At 44.5% G+C, this 18,453-nt stretch overlaps 1 protein-coding gene across 1 annotated transcript in view; it reads right to left on the bottom strand.

Annotated features, from left to right (window-relative positions):
• Positions 1 to 18,453, bottom strand: part of nup188 (nucleoporin 188) — a 33,725-nt gene that overhangs the window by 5,555 nt on the left and 9,717 nt on the right. The window contains exons 17-39 of the mRNA XM_063210864.1: positions 14,798 to 14,924; positions 14,437 to 14,524; positions 14,252 to 14,328; positions 13,962 to 14,076; positions 13,631 to 13,751; positions 13,398 to 13,464; positions 12,998 to 13,123; positions 12,684 to 12,817; positions 12,237 to 12,343; positions 11,762 to 11,968; positions 10,752 to 10,921; positions 10,230 to 10,299; positions 9,843 to 9,910; positions 9,364 to 9,553; positions 8,681 to 8,758; positions 8,264 to 8,349; positions 6,957 to 7,102; positions 6,569 to 6,741; positions 5,246 to 5,446; positions 2,897 to 2,989; positions 1,839 to 1,991; positions 516 to 653; positions 102 to 176 (exon numbers count right to left, since the gene is read on the bottom strand). Coding sequence (XP_063066934.1) covers positions 102 to 176; positions 516 to 653; positions 1,839 to 1,991; positions 2,897 to 2,989; positions 5,246 to 5,446; positions 6,569 to 6,741; positions 6,957 to 7,102; positions 8,264 to 8,349; positions 8,681 to 8,758; positions 9,364 to 9,553; positions 9,843 to 9,910; positions 10,230 to 10,299; positions 10,752 to 10,921; positions 11,762 to 11,968; positions 12,237 to 12,343; positions 12,684 to 12,817; positions 12,998 to 13,123; positions 13,398 to 13,464; positions 13,631 to 13,751; positions 13,962 to 14,076; positions 14,252 to 14,328; positions 14,437 to 14,524; positions 14,798 to 14,924 — 2,810 coding nt within the window. The remainder of the gene's footprint in view (positions 1 to 101; positions 177 to 515; positions 654 to 1,838; positions 1,992 to 2,896; positions 2,990 to 5,245; positions 5,447 to 6,568; positions 6,742 to 6,956; positions 7,103 to 8,263; positions 8,350 to 8,680; positions 8,759 to 9,363; positions 9,554 to 9,842; positions 9,911 to 10,229; positions 10,300 to 10,751; positions 10,922 to 11,761; positions 11,969 to 12,236; positions 12,344 to 12,683; positions 12,818 to 12,997; positions 13,124 to 13,397; positions 13,465 to 13,630; positions 13,752 to 13,961; positions 14,077 to 14,251; positions 14,329 to 14,436; positions 14,525 to 14,797; positions 14,925 to 18,453) is intronic.

Below are 18,453 nucleotides of genomic sequence, written 5' to 3'. Positions count from 1 at the left end.
CTGACCCTGTGCGGATGTGTGTGTGGCAGATAGTGATTCCGAAAGCAAGAGACAGATGGACAGATACTGAGCATGGATGTTGCTGGTTCAGTTGTCCTTACCTGGAGGTAGTGCTGCAGCATCTTCTTGCTGTGGAGGAGGTATGTACACGTCTGGCACAAGTAGCACAGATTCACCTACAGAGAGCAGACACACATACACACACACAAACGAGTGTAAGCAAGCATTTCACATACCGCGCTGTGTTGTTAACATGTCAGTGTTTGAGGGATGAAATGTGACGCGCCACAAGAAAATAAGGACCATGTCTGCTTAGCAGGCTTAGAGGGGGTAGGGCTTGTATGCATGTGTCAATTGGGCACAACCTTTCAGAGCTTAAAATCTTTCATTTAAATTCTTTAAATATTACCAGATTCCCATATGTAAGGCTTACTCCCAGACTCCTATTATCAACTCAATATGCGTGAGATACATTGACTGGCTGTGTGAGTGAGTGTTTAGGGGAGAGTAAGTACCTGTATGTCCCTGAGCAGCTGGGGCAGGTGGAACTGCCACTCTTTGGTGAAGGAGGAGAGCTGCAGCAGGAAGCCCACCGTGTGGTCCGCCTCGTCCAGACACGCCAGAGACTGCACCGTCCGCACCGCGTTCAAACACTAGAGACAAGACACACACACACACACACACACACACACACACACACACACACACACACACACACACACACACACACACGCGTTACCACATTGACATCAGACACTACGTATTACGTAATATCATCAATACAGCACCTGACACGCAAGACACAGCACCATCAGTCCTGCATTCAAATACTACACAAATCAAGCCATCTTATACAGCTCCAGGCCTTTTTATTAGAATAGCATGAAAAAGTTGATTTATTTCCATAATTCCATCAATAATGTTAAACTGTCATGGATTGTAGATTCATGGCCCAGTTTTTTAACTATTCCAATCATTCTTTTTTTTTCTTTTTATATATGTTAGCCTTCCAGCTCAAAAAAAAACATGAATTGGGGAATTCGCAGCATTAGAATATTGTTATTAAATCACATTTTTCTTCATCAAAATTCGGGTCACATTAAATCAGTTGAAATTTGGTACTTTCTACATAACATGCAATGGTCAATACTTGGTTAGGACTTTCTCTGTCTTCATAATGGCCATGATGCGTTTAACAAGTCAATGGCAAAAACAGTGCATGGGAGTTATGGAAGCCCAGATATCCTTGATGCTTTGCTGTCAGCTGTTCTTGTTTGTTGACCTGGTGCCCCACACTTCACTCTTCAATATACCCTGTAGATTTCCATGCCACGTTTTGGTGTTAACTCACCAGTTTAATTCTAAATCACCAGAAATTAACCCCCATTGAAAATGAATGGGGTTTTATTTCTGCTGAGTTAGAATTAAACTGGTGAGTTAACACCAAAACGTGGCATGGAAATCTACAGGGTATATTGAAGAGTGAAGTGTGGGGCACCAGGTCAACAAACAAGAACAGCTGACAGCAAAGCATCAATTTACAACTAATTTACAGCCACAGAAAAATTTAAGAGCTTTGTTTGAAATACTTAAAGGCATGTGTTTAAAATAAACTTTGTGGTTTCACTAATTGTGGTCAAACTAACATATAATCTCATATAGAGCATATATTTGCAGAGAGTTACAAATGGTCATAAACGGATGAGAAAAAAAAAAACTTATGTAGTGCATAACTTCAACTAATCGATGGAATATGATTAAGTGTTTGGGAGGGAGGAAGGAAGAGGAAGAGACAGACAGACAGACAGACAGACAGACGGACACAAAGCCACACTGACCTGTAGGATGCGCTCCTGGTGCACGCCGACAAAGTCGAGGGCCTCGTTGATGAAGCTGTATCGGAGCGTCTTGAGCAGGGACTCCATGAGGCACATACACAGCCGGTACACGCCAGGCCAACAGGGGGCATCCTGGGCACGCCGAGAGAACGCCTGCTGACACCAAGCGGAGATAAGACAGGGAGTGCATCTTAATATGCGACCTTGCCTCCTCCACTTGCTTCTCGTCATGATGACATCACTGACAACAGCATTATATTTCAATATCTTGCAAAAGCTCAATTGTAGAGTCTTTTTCTCATTTGCAATTGGGATGGTGAATGAAAAACAGTCCCTCAAAAGTTGTTGTGGCTAGGCTGACAGCTGGGAAACTTTATCGTTTTCTCCACGGAGGAGGGGCCAGGAGGCCGGACGAGGAGACAAGCGCAAGTGGAGGAGGCAAGGTCGCATATTAAGACGCACTCAGGATATAAGGGAAGGCAACCAGTGTAACGGTTACAGAGTTGCACTGTAGATCACATGGTTGCAAGTTCAATCCCCTCCCTCACCAATCCCATCCCATCCCATCCCATCCTCCCTCTATGGCTGGCTTGCACAAGGCACCTCAATCTCAACACTGCTCCAGTGACTGTAACAAATACCCTGTAATATCTTTAAGTCGCTTTGGATGCAAGCATCAGCTAAGTGTAATGTAATGTAATGTAAGTAAAGACAAGTAAGTAAAACATGTACTGCTTTTCACAGACAAAATAACCACAAAGTGCTTCACGTGACAGGGATGTTATCAAATGGATCATCGACACAAGTTTAAACAATGCTTTACAAAATAGTACAGATTCATATCACAGCAATCCTTTAATATCAGTGGAACACAAACTGGTCCACTTCAGAAAGACTGGGCCAGGGATGACTGGAGCACTCTTGGAGAATACTTTTCAGTTATTTTATCGTGGTGACTGACCCTTTGATGCAGTGCACGCCTTCATCAGAGCCGATTTGATGATTTTAATATACAGCACATGTGATAATATGCAGGTGAGTGGGCAACATGCACTTACCTGAGTTGCTCCATTGGTTGGTCCCTCATATACACTGAGTAGAGGCAGGCAGATGCTCTGCAGCACTCCAGCTCCGGCAACTGCTGCTGCCCCCTAAAGGACAAAACAATAACAACACGTTATGACATTAACATTTGAACAGCTACTTTCCATGTGCCTGTGTGTGTAGTATGAGTGTAGTATGACACTTTAATGATGGAGGTGTTGTGTTTGCAGTGTGTGCACGATACACCACTGTGTGTGTGTGTGTGTGTGTGTGTGTGTGTGTGTGTGTGTGTGTGTGTGTGTGTGTGTGTGTGTGTGTGTGTGTGTGAGTGTGTGTGTGTGTGTGTGTGTGTGTGTGTGTGTGTGTGTGTGTGTGGTCATTACCACTGCACTTGGTTGAAAGAAGATGTCAGTGTGGATGGTGTTTTTTGTGCACTTATTTTGTGCATATCGTAAATCCTCTAATATTGGCCGGGGCCTGTATTTACTCAAGTGAATCTTGGACCAGGCCATAATTGGAAGGAGGCTAGAATTAGAGACAGGTCTGTATTCCTATTTGAGCAAAACAGACTACCAGTGGAATGAATAAAACCATGTGTCTACCGTATTTTGAACCAATAAAATAATTGGTTCATTTATTGAAAAGGTAGGCTACAGTTACCATAACAGTTACGGTATGGTGCGAGTGACTAGGAGACCCATTTACTCACGAGGCGTGTGTCCCTCCCTCCTCTGTTTGTCGTTCCTCTCGTTCTCGCCTTTAGCTTATGGACACGAGATGCGCGCAACGTCATTGACATTGACGGTCGTATTTCCAATATCTGCGGCAGTTTCACTCCCTATTTTACTCCAGACTGCAAACCATTTCTTGCTGCAGCCAAATGTCAGGGAAATATACATGAAATTTCTGCTATTTCCGGTCCGTAGCCTGATGTGAAGCACGTTACTGAAATGAATGTTAAGCGAGGTAGCCATATTATTGTCTAATACTGTAGCGTGCCTCCTATTTTTCCTCCACTGGCAACGCATAGTAAAAGTTTTACCGCCAAATGCATTTACGACGAGGGCTCTCACAACTTTGCAACCCAGGCAAAGTCTCTTTCTGTATGGGCGCGCTCCCTCTGCCTCTGGCTGTATACTGGGCTTGTGTTGTTGCTAGGTTACCCAATACAAGCGTCTGCAGGAAAGCTAGAGAAGCTGACCGAAGCGGTCGCTCTCACACAGCTGATATTAACACACTGCTCACATTTAATAACTACCGGTAGTCTTTGTCGCATTGTTTTATAGTAGCAAATGAGTCCTTTTTCGGAGTGAGGAACTATGTCTAATGTTATCCAGCTTAATGATTAGGCTACAGTTGTGGATTTTGAGAACAACGTGAGATATCCGGTAAACGGAGAAAAAAAAACACATGGATTCTATTTTTAGACCCGGCCTGTACAAGAGACCGGCCCCAATTTACCTCCGCCGACAGAGAGACCGGAAATGGGTATGGTAATACAGGCCACAATTAGAGGATTTACGGTACTTGTGTGTGTATATGTGAATGAAAGGGATCGAGATTTGAGTGTGTATGTGATTGATTTAGAGTGTAAACACTTGTTTGTGTGTATGTGTGTGAGAGAGAGGGCACACACCTGTGGCTTGTGCTCCAGCAAGACGAATTCATTCAGGATGTATAGGTCTATGGCAATGTGTGAGGCTGAATGTGGTGGGTGTATTTCAGTACTCTATTTCTCCAAAATCTAGCCTACCTACCAGTATTTAGCCTAGTAAACCAGCGCCACCCGCTGGACGCCAACATTTTTCGGCTGCGAGTGGTCTAGCCTCGGATCGGTCAAACATTTTGAACACTGTGCCCTGAGTCTGGCAAACCAATCACAACGCAGAGATTTGATTTGAATTTGTTTTGAATCAAAGCGGGCGGGGTTTTGAGGGAGTGACGACGAAGCTTGAAATGTTGAAGGAGCACATCAACGAGAAGGATCGCTGATTGGTCAGAGCGCCGGCCTATAGGCACAGGCACGGTTTGAAAAAACAATGGATTGTTCTAATCAACAATCTTCGGATGTATCGTTCATCAGTGCCAGACTAAATTACACCAGTCTCACATTTAGGCTGGTTTATCAGGCTACTGCCTATTTGGACAACAGATGGAAATTAGCCATTGTGCTATAATCTGGCACATTTACATGTACAGTATATGTTGATTACTGTGCAAGGTCCTGAAAAAAAATAATAAAGCGAAGTAAAGTAACTAAGTAAAGAAAGCTGTGTGTGTGTGTGTGTGTGTGTGTGTGTGTGTGTGTGTGTGTGTGTGTGTGTGTGTGTGTGTGTGTGTGTGTGTGTGTGTGTGCGTCCCACCTGTGGCGTGCGTGCGAGCGTGAGCAGCAGGTGCAGGGCGCTCTCGGTGAAGTAGAGGTTCTTCTTGGAGCGCAGGCTCAGCTCCAGCGCGCTCAGCACCGAGGGCAGCACCGGCAGCTTCCGCACCACCAGCAGCCACTGCTCCCCGTCCTCATCCACCAGACACAGCTCCTTACACAGGTGCAGCGCCAACACACACACCTAAACACAGGGATACATACAGAAAAGATATGAATATAGAATACAATAATACGTTATACAATATATAACACAATAGACATAACAGCCACTGCTCCCCGTCCTCACCCACCAGACACAGCTCCTTATACAGGTGCAGCGCCAACACACACACCTGCAAATATTAAATGGCTATAATACATATTAAATAGATATCAATACCTGTGACTATTAAGTAGATAAATATATTATATAAATAGGTATAACAGCCACTTGCTCCCTGACCTTGTCCAACAGGCACAGATCTACAAGTGAAACACCAACATACCAAGGAAATGAGTCTGTCAGATCTTTCTTAACCAGTGATAATCTGGAATCCCCAAATGGAAGCAAACCAAGGAAAGGATTTTCACCCACGTAGCACTTCAAAATACCAGTTTTTTTCTCGGTACCGTGCAATGTTGTACTGCAGAAATACTAAACAATATAGGAAACAAAGCCAAAAATAGTGTTGACAAAGTGTAGTGGAAGGCGCTCACACCCAACAGGAAAGCATCAGCAGGTGCCAAATCAAAAATGGCATATGTAGAAGGGGGGAAGGATCTGCACACTGCATTGTTGCAAAATACTTTATTAGGAATTTATTGGGAGCAACGTTTTGACGTAATTCCCCCCTTCAAAGAAAGAGTGTTGCCCAAATGAGCCACCTGAGCTAGAAGAACAACCTGACCCTGTGGGAGGGTGACTGGTTGTGGAGGGAGAGCACTGGGCCATGCCAGGCCAGACAGGTTGGCATGGCAATAGACATGCATGACAATACAACATAAAGAGAGACCTTGACTTCTCATAACTATGAGACCTCATTAGAAGTGGATATTGAAAAAAATGATGTACTTACACTATACAATAGGATACAGGTTGATTAGTGGTTGGTATGTTAAGTATAATGTTATTACATAACGTTGATAACGCAGCTAAAAATCTGTAACCAAAGTGAGTAACCCGAGCTGGAGGAACAAACTGACCCTGTGGCAGTGTGGCTGGGTGTGACGGGCCAGACAGGTTGACATGTCAACAGACAGAAATACACACAGACAGCCAGCCAGCCAGAGGGCAGGCCACGTGCCGTGTCTGTGTCTGACTCACCCCGTCTCTCTGGTCCGTCTGGAGGTTGCGGGGCGCGTCCGTTTCCATGGAGTCCTCCTGCACCTCGGCCGCCTGGGTCATGTGACGCGTGCTGTCGATCAGGGCCAGCGCCTCGTCCTGAATGGTGCCGCACACGCACAGCAGCAGCTGCGGCAGCTGGGAAATCTCACCACCTAACAGCAAACATGCACACACAGTACATTACGCTAAATTATATTTAGCAGACATGTTCATCCAAAGTGACTAACACACACAAAGAGTTCAAAATCAAAATGTTAGCATTCAGCTTGTTCATATCAGTGCTCAAAAGTCAGACAGTCTCTGTCTCCCTCATGTACACACAGTCAGGTATACGCATGCACGCACACACGCACACAGGCGCGCATACCGTTGAGTCCCTGGATCTGCAGGGCGGAGAGGAGGCAGGAGAAGAGCTTGGCCTTGGTCCTCTCCATGAGGCGCGAGTCGGCCTGCAGCACCGACTCCAGCATGAGGGACAGGCAGGGCAGCAGAGGGGGAGCAGAGCCCAGCTCACTGGCACACCAGCACACACCAGCACACACAGGAGGGAGGGAGGGAGACACACGTTAGCACAACACCGGCACATTACCACATACAGTTAATCATCACATGAGGCTCATAACACATAAAGATCTATAGAGATAGATCTCTGGTTACATGTTTTGCTATTGTCCAACTCACTGACACACCAGGACACACAGGAGGGAGACAAGTCAACACTTGCATATTACCACATACAGTAATTCACATCATATGAGCTCCCCAACACATATAGACCAGAACCATAGACAGAACAGCGCTGTCCTATGCGTTGATCTCTGGTCACATGGTTTTATGCCAGCCTCAAAAGTTATCTGTAAATCCCATCTCTGCCATACGTTGGAGTTAGCATGGCTAGGTTACGTCTGTTAATTCTATTAAGTTCGCTGTTCTGCTCTTGTCCAGCTCACTGATCATACAGGAGGGAGAATACTCAACACAACACTTGCTTATTGTCACATACAGTAGGGTGCGCAACACAACACGTATGAACCATATGAGCTCCCTAACACATAGACATTAGAAACACACAAAAAAAACACAATGGAGCAAACAGCAACTTGACCAAACACATTTGTAGAAATGGTAAAGTCAAATTACAAATGCAGCAAAATTCATCCTTTCAAGTTTAGCACAATCATTGCAGTAATGTTTTCTGGTTAGATTGATGCTTTAGTATTGATTGTGGTCATATCTGAACATATCTGACCCTAAAGGTGTACTACTGTGATTATGGTAAACCACAGAGAGTACTATGCCACTGCAAAGTGATGTTTGATATTATGGCTGTTGTGATGGAGTGACCATCACTAGGGTTGTGGGATTATGTTCTGACTAACATGCCGACGAGCCTGGCTCTCTGGTGTAGCGGTCAGAGCCCCAGTTTACTACTCCAGAAGGTCCGGGTTCGAGTCCCGGCTGGACAACTCCTACTCTCCTTCGCTACAGCTGTAATAAAAACATTTCTTAACCGAATTCACACACACACGCACACACAGAGAGAGAGAGAGAGAGAGAGAGAGAGAGAGAGAGAGAGAGAGAGAAAGAGAGAGAAAGAGAGAGAGAGAGAGAGAGAGAGAGAGAGAGAGAGAGAGAGAGAGAGAGAGAGAGAGAGAGACACACACACACACACACCTTTTCCATTGTTTGAGGAGGACGAGCAGCAGTGTGGTCATCATGGATCCCAGGCGCAGGCAGGGGAGAGACTGAGGCACCAGCAGCTGCAGGGAGAGATTTTCATTATTTCTATTCAATAGTGTACTTGTCAGGGACAATGCAACACACATCAATACATTCATATCGTATTTAATGTCACAACAATGTATAGATATGAATAGTGAATACATAGACAGTCTCTCATATGCAAGCCCAGAATGACAGAGGGACAGACAGACAGCTTTGGAGAATGGGAGGGGGAAGAGAGAGGGAGGGGTGAGTTTATCTAGATTACCAAAAAAGACCAAAAGATCATGGATGTCCCCCAAGCCCAATTTTGCATGCAGAGCCAAAGAGGTGCGGGCTGGTGTGTGTGTGTGTGTGTGTGTCACTCACAGCTGCTTTAGTTCCCTCCAGCACGTCCATGAAGAGCTTACACCGCACAGAGTCTTCCGTCAGCTGCATCACATCTGACTACACACACGCGCGCGCAAACACAAAAATGTAGATGGCAAAACACACAGCATGTTAACATTTGATGAGGTTTTAATAATGAGAACAAATCTTCCAGAACAGCATGTATAAATGGACTGTTATTCAAAGCCAGTGAATGCAAGTATGCCCCATAGCAATAATGCTGCACTGGCTAGGCCTACTTTGTATGTGTTCACCACGTCTGTCTTGTGAGGGATGTGTATGCGAGCAGGGCCAATGCACAACTGACAACATTTGCACACAAGACACAAGAATGTTTTATGCTCATTGTGCTCAGCTTTTCAAGTATGTAACTTTTCTATGCACATTTTGCACAATAAATCTATTTCAGTTTCTTTGGATAAATACCACTCATTTTCTACTGTCAGTAATTTCAGATAACATATCTTTTAGAACTGTACATGAAGCTCTGCACTAGTATTCATAGTCCCTACTTTCATTGCTCTCTGAACTGTTTGCATTGTGACTGAGCTGTGGTTTCATGGTTTGTACACGCAAGTACGTACGTACGTACGTGTGTGTGTGTGTGTGTGTGTGTGTGTGTGTGTGTGTGTGTGTGTGTGTGTGTGTGTGCGTGTGCTTACATGGCTGGTTGAGAGGATGAGCAGTGTTCTCCAGGCGGAGATGAGTGTTTGTGTCTCGTTGAGGGAGCGCAGGCTGTCATCCTCACACACGCCACACACCAGCGAGCGCACGCTCTCCGACCAATACTCGTAGCGACGCTGACTCGACAGCCGTTGAAGCACCGTCTTCAGGGAGGCTTCCAGTGAGTCCCTGTTAAAACACACACACACACACACACACACACACACACACACACACACACACACACACACACACACACACACACACACACACACACACACACACACACACACACACACACACACACACACACACACACACACTAAATATCAATGCACAATAACATGTGCTAAGTCATTGCCATTATTACATGAACAGAGCCATTTCAGACCTTTAATGAGCTCAGGATTTATAAATATTATCAGAAGGCGGGTGTGTGTGTATGTGTATGTGTGTGTTCTTCTGTTTAAGCACATACTTGTGGACATAGTAGACCTCCAGGCCGATGATTTTCATCACAAAGGCACAGGACTCCAAAACACAAGGCTGCAAAGACACACAATGACTCAGTTACCACACCACCCACAGAATATATAGGGAGGGGGAGGAAAGATGAGAGAGAAAGAAAGAAAGAGAGAAAGAGAGAAAGAGAGAAAGAAAGAAAGAAAGAAAGAAAGAAAGAAAGAAAGAAAGAAAGAAAGAAAGAAAGAAAGAAAGAAAGAAAGAAAGAGAGAGAGAGAGAGAGAGAGAGAGACAGAGAGAGAGAGAGAGAGAGAGAGAGAGAGAGAGAGGGAGAGAGAGAGAGAGAGAGAGAGAGAGGGAGATAGGGAGAGAAAAATAAAAAGGTTGTAAATCCCTCTGTTACCTCTGGTGTGTCTGAGTTGGTAGGTAGTGTCCCAAACAGAGGAGTTGTCAAATTTTCCCAAAACTTTTCTCTGTGGCAAAAAGAAAAGGACTCGGTCACTCCACAGCTGTGGGTCAGATCTGACCACATCCAGGGCAAACACCATTTGTCTCATGAGCACTGTATTTATTTGTTTGTTTGCTTATTTGGAATCTGTATTTCCATGACTGTAAACCGCCTGCGTCGGTGTGCATGTTTCTATGGGTAAGCAAGCAAATATGGAAGGAATATTCCATGGAATATAAGCATGCATTTGTGTGGTATGGTGTGGTGTGGGGTGTGTGTGTGTGTGTGTGACCACGTGTATGGGGTTAAGTGTGTGTGTGGTCTGGCACTCTGTGTGTGTGTGTGTGGTCTGGCAGGCTGTGTGTGTGTGTGTGTGTGTGTGTGCGCGTGTGTGTGTGTGCGTGTGCATGTGCGTGTGTGTGTGTGTGTGTGTGTGTGTGTGTGTGTGTGTGTGTGTGTGTGTGTGTGTGTACATACCTGGTCCTGAGCACACACAGGGCGCTGTCTCTGCGGTCGGTCCAGAGGGCGTGCAGGAAGGCGAGTGCTGAGCGCTGCAGGAGAGGGGGGCACCAGTACTGACCCTGCTGCCTGCAGTCCAGCAGCTCCAGCACCACCGCCAGGCAGCTCCACTTCCCCAGGGAAAACTCCTACACACACACATGCACACACACACACCAGATTAAAATACATACTTCATTGATACATATTCCCCCTCCCCTGCCCAGTTTGTGTGTGTGTGCAAAGGCATCATTCTCAGTTTCATGTAAATCATGTAAAGTTCATGTAGTTCATGCAGTTCATGTAAATGAATTAGACACTGGATATTATTTCATTCATGCTGCTATTATGTTGTTGTTATTCAGAAACACATCTGAACATTAAGCAATGTTTATATTCTTTTGGAATATAATTATGTAAGCAATGCTTATTCCAAAGGTGTGGGTTCTGAGAACTTTTACGCATGTAAGCAGGAAACAACTAACGATGTGCATCTCAACCCTCATGAAATAAATCTTACATTGTACTGCAGTGTAAAAAGTGCAGTCTGAACAGCATTACTGCAGAATACTACAGTTTTGGACACAAAAACACACATATTGCAATCTGAAAACAACACTTTTTGGACACAAAAACACTGCAATGTTGAAGAAAACCCAGTTGAGGTTGAAAATTGTCGCACATCCCAGGATAAGGACAAAGACTGACTGAAGGTTTGCAAGTCAACATACTTAAAATCCTTTTTTCTTTGATTTTTTTGAAATTCCATGGCAGGATTACGTTTTGACCAATGGTCACAAACTGATAGCAGACTGATCACTCCAAACTGAAAAACAAAACCCTGCCATCCTTGGCCCTGCCGTGGCCAACCAGTAGGGCACTCGCCTTCCATGCGGCTGACCCAGGCTCGATTCCCGTCCTATCAAATGAAGTAAAAAATTACAAAATAAAATAAAATAAAAATAACAATAAAACTCTGCCATCCTGACCTTGGAGCCCTCGCTGCCGTCCTTGACCTCCAGGTTGAGGAAGAGCTCGATGAGGCCGGGCTGCGTCTCCACGGCCACGGTGAGGAACTCCAGGATCATGACCTTGATGCGCATGTCCTCCGTGTGGCTCTGCAGCCGCGTCAGGAAGGCGTCACGGATGGCCGCCGCGTCGCTGCCCAGGCACGCGTACACGGACATGGGGGCCACCTATGGCAGACCACCAGAAAACGTACCAAAAAGTATAATTTAAGACCAAAAACAATAGTAGACAGGCATTTAACACTGCTGCCCAGACATGCGTACACAGACATGGGCGCCACCTATGGCAGAGTACGAGAAAACATACTAAAAATAGAGTATAATTTAAGACCACAAAAAAAGAACCAACAAATACATTGCAGTCTTAGTGCATCTTCTTGTCCAGACAATGTGACATGTGAGGAGACAATAAGACCATGAGAAATGTTGACATTACCGAGGCAAGCCTCTTGAGGAGTTGGATGGCGAGGCGAGGTAGAGCGGGGTCGTGCTTGTGGTAGATATACTTGGCCAGCACTGCTATTAGGTTGTTACCATGGCCACCTGAGGAAAGAAAACACACATACTGTAGAATGAATATGCATTTATTTGTATGTACCAATACATGTTTATGTCCATGTGTACGCTTGCTTGTGTGTATGCGTCGATATGTAGTTGGATGTGCATTTATATGTCTACAATGTATAACTGTGTATATGCATGTTGGGTTGTGCGTGTGTATGTATGTTGGGTTGTGTGTGTGTGTGTGTGTGTGTGTGTGTGTGTGTGTGTGTGTGTGTGTGTGTGTGTCTGTCTGTCTGTGTGTGTGTGTGTGTGTGTGTGTGTGTGTGTGTGTGTGTGTGTGTGTGTGTGTGTGTGTGTGTGTGTGTGTGTGTGTGTGTACCATGCTGTGTGAGGGCCTGTTCCAGGGGTGACATGGTGTCTGAGGCAGGTTTGAGACGGAGCACGTTATTGGTGACAGAGAAGGCCAGTTTCACTGTCTGGATCAGCACCTGGCCAGGACCCTCACTGCCCCCACTGCAACATCGAAATCAGAAAGATATTGAGGGGGGAAAAACAGTAGTTAAAAAGTTATTGTGCAGTTGTGAAAGAACGGACAGGACAGGAAAAGGTGTAGTATATTATTGGCATAAGCAGTGCTATGAGGAAAAATGGAGATAAACAAAGAATATTATTAACGGAAAAGCAAATCCACACCTGCTGGGTTGAGCCGAGAGCACCATGTCTATAGTGTCCACTCCGACTGCCATGATGTTAATAACCGCTTGGCCTGCTTCTGTGTTGGCCAGACTGTAGATGCAGAGAGCCTGGAGGCTGGGTGCACTGTGTACACACACACACAAAACAGAGACTCAATATCAGTAAAACTTTTCATTGAATCAATGGATAAATAGCTTATATGGCACTGCACAAAACCCCATACTTGAGACTAGCTCAAACATGGGTAGATGGGAACACTCTTCTGTTTACTAGAGTGGTCAATTTCATTGCACTTGTTACAATTTATGAAACATATTCTATATTCGGTTTCATTTTTTGTTGAGTGACTGTTACCAACAGGATAGGCTTATTAAATGGCCTTTTTGATAGTGCGTACCTGTCCTGGGCCTCTCCCTCTGGACTCAGGTTGAGGATGGCATGGACCAGCTCCAGAATAAGACATCCTAAACACAACGGCAATATTGATTAATATGTGCGGTGTTACAAAAAGCACATTTTGTTTTTGCACCACGGTCCACATGACACAAAGAGCTGAAATGAGTATGTTTGTTTACACTTTCTCATTTTCCGTCAACATGTTCTCCACACGGGTGGGATGACGGCACTCACCGATCCTCTCTCGGACTCCGTAGGTATTGTAGCGCCACTTGTGGTAGGTAGGCAACATCTCCTTTAGCACCAGTAACACACATGGGATCAGGCCTCGGCTCTGGGTACTGCCCAGCTGTCCCTAAAATTAAAAAACAAACAACAAAATAAACACAACAACATACACACAGGCTGGCAGGCAGCCAGGCAGTCAGCCAGGCAGGCGCATGCACACACACAAAGCTCTGCCCACTAAATCATACACAATGTTCATCACTTCCAATAAACACACCAATTACCCTGGTCGATAACATGTGAATCTACTGTGTGGATAATCTGTTGGTCGTCTCACCTTGACAAGTGTAGTGACGAGTTTGAGGAAGGCAATGGTCACAGCATACTCTCCACGAGGCTGCTCGATTAGCACCAACAGGTTGCCATAGTTACCGGCGCGCATTCCATCCGCACTGTGACATGAACCAAACCATAATGCCATCATTAATACTCAGGGGGTTGAAAACAATTACAACATGTCTAACTATCAAGTTTCCAGGTAAATGCTGTGTTTGGAATTACTCAAGTACATTAATGAGCTTGTTGTTGAGTGCATGCGCGGTGTGTGCATGTACGTGTGGGACTTACCTGATGCACTGGGCCATATTTGTAAGAGGAGAGGACGTGAAAGGCAGGAAGCCAGTATGGTGTAGACTGGACCAAACCTACAGTCACATGAGGAACAAAACATACAAGACATTTATTCCTTAATAGTCCAGCCATATCGGGTAATGTCAGCCACACTCATCGATCTCATGATTGACCCCACTCACCTTTCCTGGCTGCCTTGCAGCAAGCACCGTGAGGCAGTTGACACACGACGTGATGACGTCCACAGGGGGGGTTATAACAGATGTCAGCCTGAAAAACAACTTGGATTTATTAGCCAATACTTTATAGCACTAATTTATTATAGGCTACTTTGGACAACTCAGGTGTCATTGGACAGTTTGTGTAGTCCAGGTCTTTTTTTTACAGAAATGTATGTGCATTATGATGAGTGAATTATTAGGTTTATTAATGTTTTTTGTATGTAGTGAAACTGAAGACAATTTCCACCTGTGTGCGCTTGTGTGCGCTTGTGTGCGTGTGTGTGCGTGTGTGTGTGTGTGTGTGTGTGTGTGTGTGTGTTACCTCTGCAGCAGCATGTAGATGCGTGAGGTGAGGGGGAGGAGGCAGTCGGATACGGTCCAGTCGGTGCTGATCACCTGGTGGAGCAGGTCCAGGATGGGCTTCACACGCTCACAGTGGACCAGCACATCTACACCATGCCATGAGGAGGGAGAGACACACACGCACGCAGAGAGAGTTTGTTTGTTTGTTTGTTTGCATTTATGGCCAAATATGCAACTGTGGCTATTTCATGGCCAGTACAGGTAATAGAATTCAAATTAAAAATCTACAATGATATAAATAATTGAATAAATAGATTAAATAAGTTTGGTCACATCAATACATTTTAAAAAGTTCAAAACCTTTAAAGGTGGGATCTTATTAAAAATTCCAAAAATAGTATCTTCTTTAAAAAACTGTTGTCTTTTCCTTCTGATAGCAGGGCAAGTTAGAATATGCTTAATTGATAAGAGATGTCCACAAAAATCACAGAGGGGAGGATCACTTCCAGTTAGCAAAAAAGCATGAGTGAGTCTAGAGTGGCCAATTCTACACCTTGTGTAGACGACTTGATCATGTCTGCATGAGAATGATTGAGTAATCAGCTGTTTCACAGAATTGCATATATCATGCAGCTTATTTCCAGCACAATCATCCCATTCGGCTTGCCATTTATCCATAATGTAGGAAGAAAGTACAGGCTTGACGTCAGAGACAGGTATTTCGCATTCAGATATCTCTTCATCCAGGGCTCCTTTAGCAGCATTATCTGCTTTTTCATTGCCAGTCAGGCCCACATGACCAGGGACCCAACAAAAAATAATATCCAGGTTGAGTTTGGTTAGGTGATCCACTTTCTCAAGTATTCTGGTAATCAGAGGGTGGTCAGTTTTTAAAAATTCTAGTGCCTGAAGACATGACCTAGAGTCTGTGCAAATCAAGGACTGTTGTTGATTGTGATGTTCAATGTATTCAAGGCTTAAGAGCAGGGCTTGGGCTTCAGCTGTAAAAATAGAGCACATGTTTGGGAGGCGTATTCCACACTGGTAAGAAGAGACTACCATTGCTGAGGACACACTAGTATCAGTCTTAGAGCCATCAGTATAAATTGGAGTATGGAAAGGGAAGCGCTGTCTTACATCAAGGAAGCAACTTTGGTACTGGTTTGGATGCGTGTTTGATTTTTTCTTGTGGCTCAGGTCCTGTACAATTACAGGTTTTTTCAAGGTCCAAGGGGGAATAGTACAGAAGTGGGTAGATGTTAGTCCATCAAGATCAAAATTCAAATCCTCAAAAAAAGGTTTAATTCTTAACCCAAAAGGTCTGATAGACCTGGGTCTAGCCTCATAAAAGTTCAAACATTGTGGTTGGAAGACAGTGGAGTATGCAGGGTTAAGACTATTCCCCCTGATTTTGACTGCATATTGCAAAGCAAGTTTCAAGCGTCTTAGTTGAAGGGATGGTTCTCTTGCTTCCACATAGAGACTCTGCACTGGTGAGGTTCTAAAGGCTCCTAGGGCCAGTCTTAGACCTTGGTGATGAACAGTATCCAACATCTGAATATAAGATTTTCTTGCTGATCCATAGACAATACAGCCATAGTCCAGACGGGATCTCACAAGTGCTCTGTACAGGCGCAACAGTACAGTCCACTCTGCCCCCCACTTGGTCTTTGCCAGTACTTTTAAAATGTCCAATGTTTTAAAGCATCGCTTCTTAAGATTCTTCATGTGTGAGATAAAAGATAGTTTATGATCAAGGGTAAGACCAAGGAATTTAAACTCTTTCACAACTTGAATTGCTGCGCCATCCATGTACAGCAGTGGCTCATGATGTAAAGTTCGCAGTTGGCAAAAATGAGTGCAAACAGTTTTGGACTTGGAAAACTTGAAGCCATTTTCAACGGACCAAGTGCTGATCCTATTTATGCATAGTTGGAGTTGTCTTTCAATTGTGCTCATATATTTCCCTCTATAACAAATACAGATGTCATCAACATAAAGGCTGCAAAAAAGGTTTGGGTTGATTTCCTTGGCAATGCTGTTGATTTTGACACTGAATAGGGTCACCGAGAGGATACTTCCTTGAGGCACTCCTTGTTCTTGCAAGTGCGGTGTTGAAAACGTTGTGCCTAGTTGAACTTGAAAAAGTCTATTGGACAAAAAATTGGAGATAAAAATGGGCAGATGTCCTCTGAACCCCATGTAGTGCAAATCCTTTAAAATACCATATTTCCAGGTGGTATCATACGCCTTTTCCAGGTCAAAAAACACTGCTATTACGTGATCTTTCTTGACGAATCCGTCTCTTATATAGGCCTCCAGTCTAATGAGATGGTCCATTGTGCTCCTTCCTTGCCTGAAGCCACATTGGTATGAACTTAAATGTCCTTCTGATTCAAGCATCCACACAAGTCTTTTATTGACCATTCTTTCCATAGTTTTGCACAGGCAGCTGGTTAAGGCGATTGGGCGATAGTTGGTGGGATCAGTATGATCTTTACCAGGCTTAGGGATGGGAATGATAAACGCTTTTTTCCAGGACTTAGGCACTTTTCCTGATTTCCAAATCATATTAAATAGCGCCAGGAGATGAGACAGCACACTGGATGGTAGGTGTTTTAGGAATTGATAGTGGATCATGTCAGGGCCCACTGCAGTATCGTGGGAGTTTCTAATAGCGCAGAGCAGTTCATCCACTGAAAAAGGCTGGTTGTATGGTTCCAAGTTATCTGATAGGAAGTTCAGGGCCTTCGCTTCCTCTCTTCTACGCAAGGCTTGAAATTCAGGATGACCGTTTTCCACTGAGGAGTTTTTTTCAAATGTCTCTGCAAGTTTCTCAGCTATATCTTGCTTAGATGTCAAAAGACCTTGAGGGCACTTTAGGTGCTGAACTCTTGCAGTACCACCTTTAGCCTTCATCTTTCTGATAAAATTCCAGACCTTTTTAGACGATGCATCTCTCGTAAGACTTGAGACATATTCTCTCCAGCTTTGTGCTTTTGCGCTAGTAATAGTCCTTCGAGCTTGGGCTCGTGAAATTTTTAGACTGGTAAGATTTGCATTTGTTGGATGCTTATTGAACGCCCTCTCTGCCTTTTTTCGGGCATCAATGGCCTTTTTACAGTCATCGTTAAACCAAGGATTAGATCTGTGGTGGGGCTTCCCTGAAGTTTTTGGGACAGCTTTCTCTGCAATGGAGAGCAAAGTTTCAGTAAAATGATCAACAGTATTGTCAAGATCTTGAGGTACGTGACCCAGTTGGATTTCACAGAGGTACTGAAAGAGACTCCAGTTAGCTTTTCGAAGTTGCCATCTTGGGGGTCTAAACTGTGTGTCTGGTTCTGTAGATGACATTATCAGGGGGAAATGGTCACTACCACACAGGTCATCCAGTGGTCGCCAAGAAAAATCAAGCAGAAGGTTAGGGTCACATATGGATAAATCAATAGCTGAGTATGTTCCATGGCCTGGATGCAAGTAGGTAAAAGATCCATCATTCCACAGGCATAAGTCCGTCTTAGTGATAAAGTCCTCTATAATCTTGCCTTTAGCATTTGAGCAGCTTCCTCCCCACGCAGGGTTATGGGCATTAAAATCTCCTAAAAACACATATGGGGGAGGCAATTGTGCTATTAAGTTGTCCAGGTCCTGCATAGTTACTGTAGAGTCAGGCGG

Source organism: Engraulis encrasicolus, chromosome 11 (genome assembly GCF_034702125.1).
Source record: "Engraulis encrasicolus isolate BLACKSEA-1 chromosome 11, IST_EnEncr_1.0, whole genome shotgun sequence".
Lineage (NCBI taxonomy): Eukaryota > Metazoa > Chordata > Actinopteri > Clupeiformes > Engraulidae > Engraulis > Engraulis encrasicolus.
The sequence above is the reverse complement of the archived record's forward strand: the minus strand, read 5'-3'. Positions and strand labels throughout refer to the sequence as shown.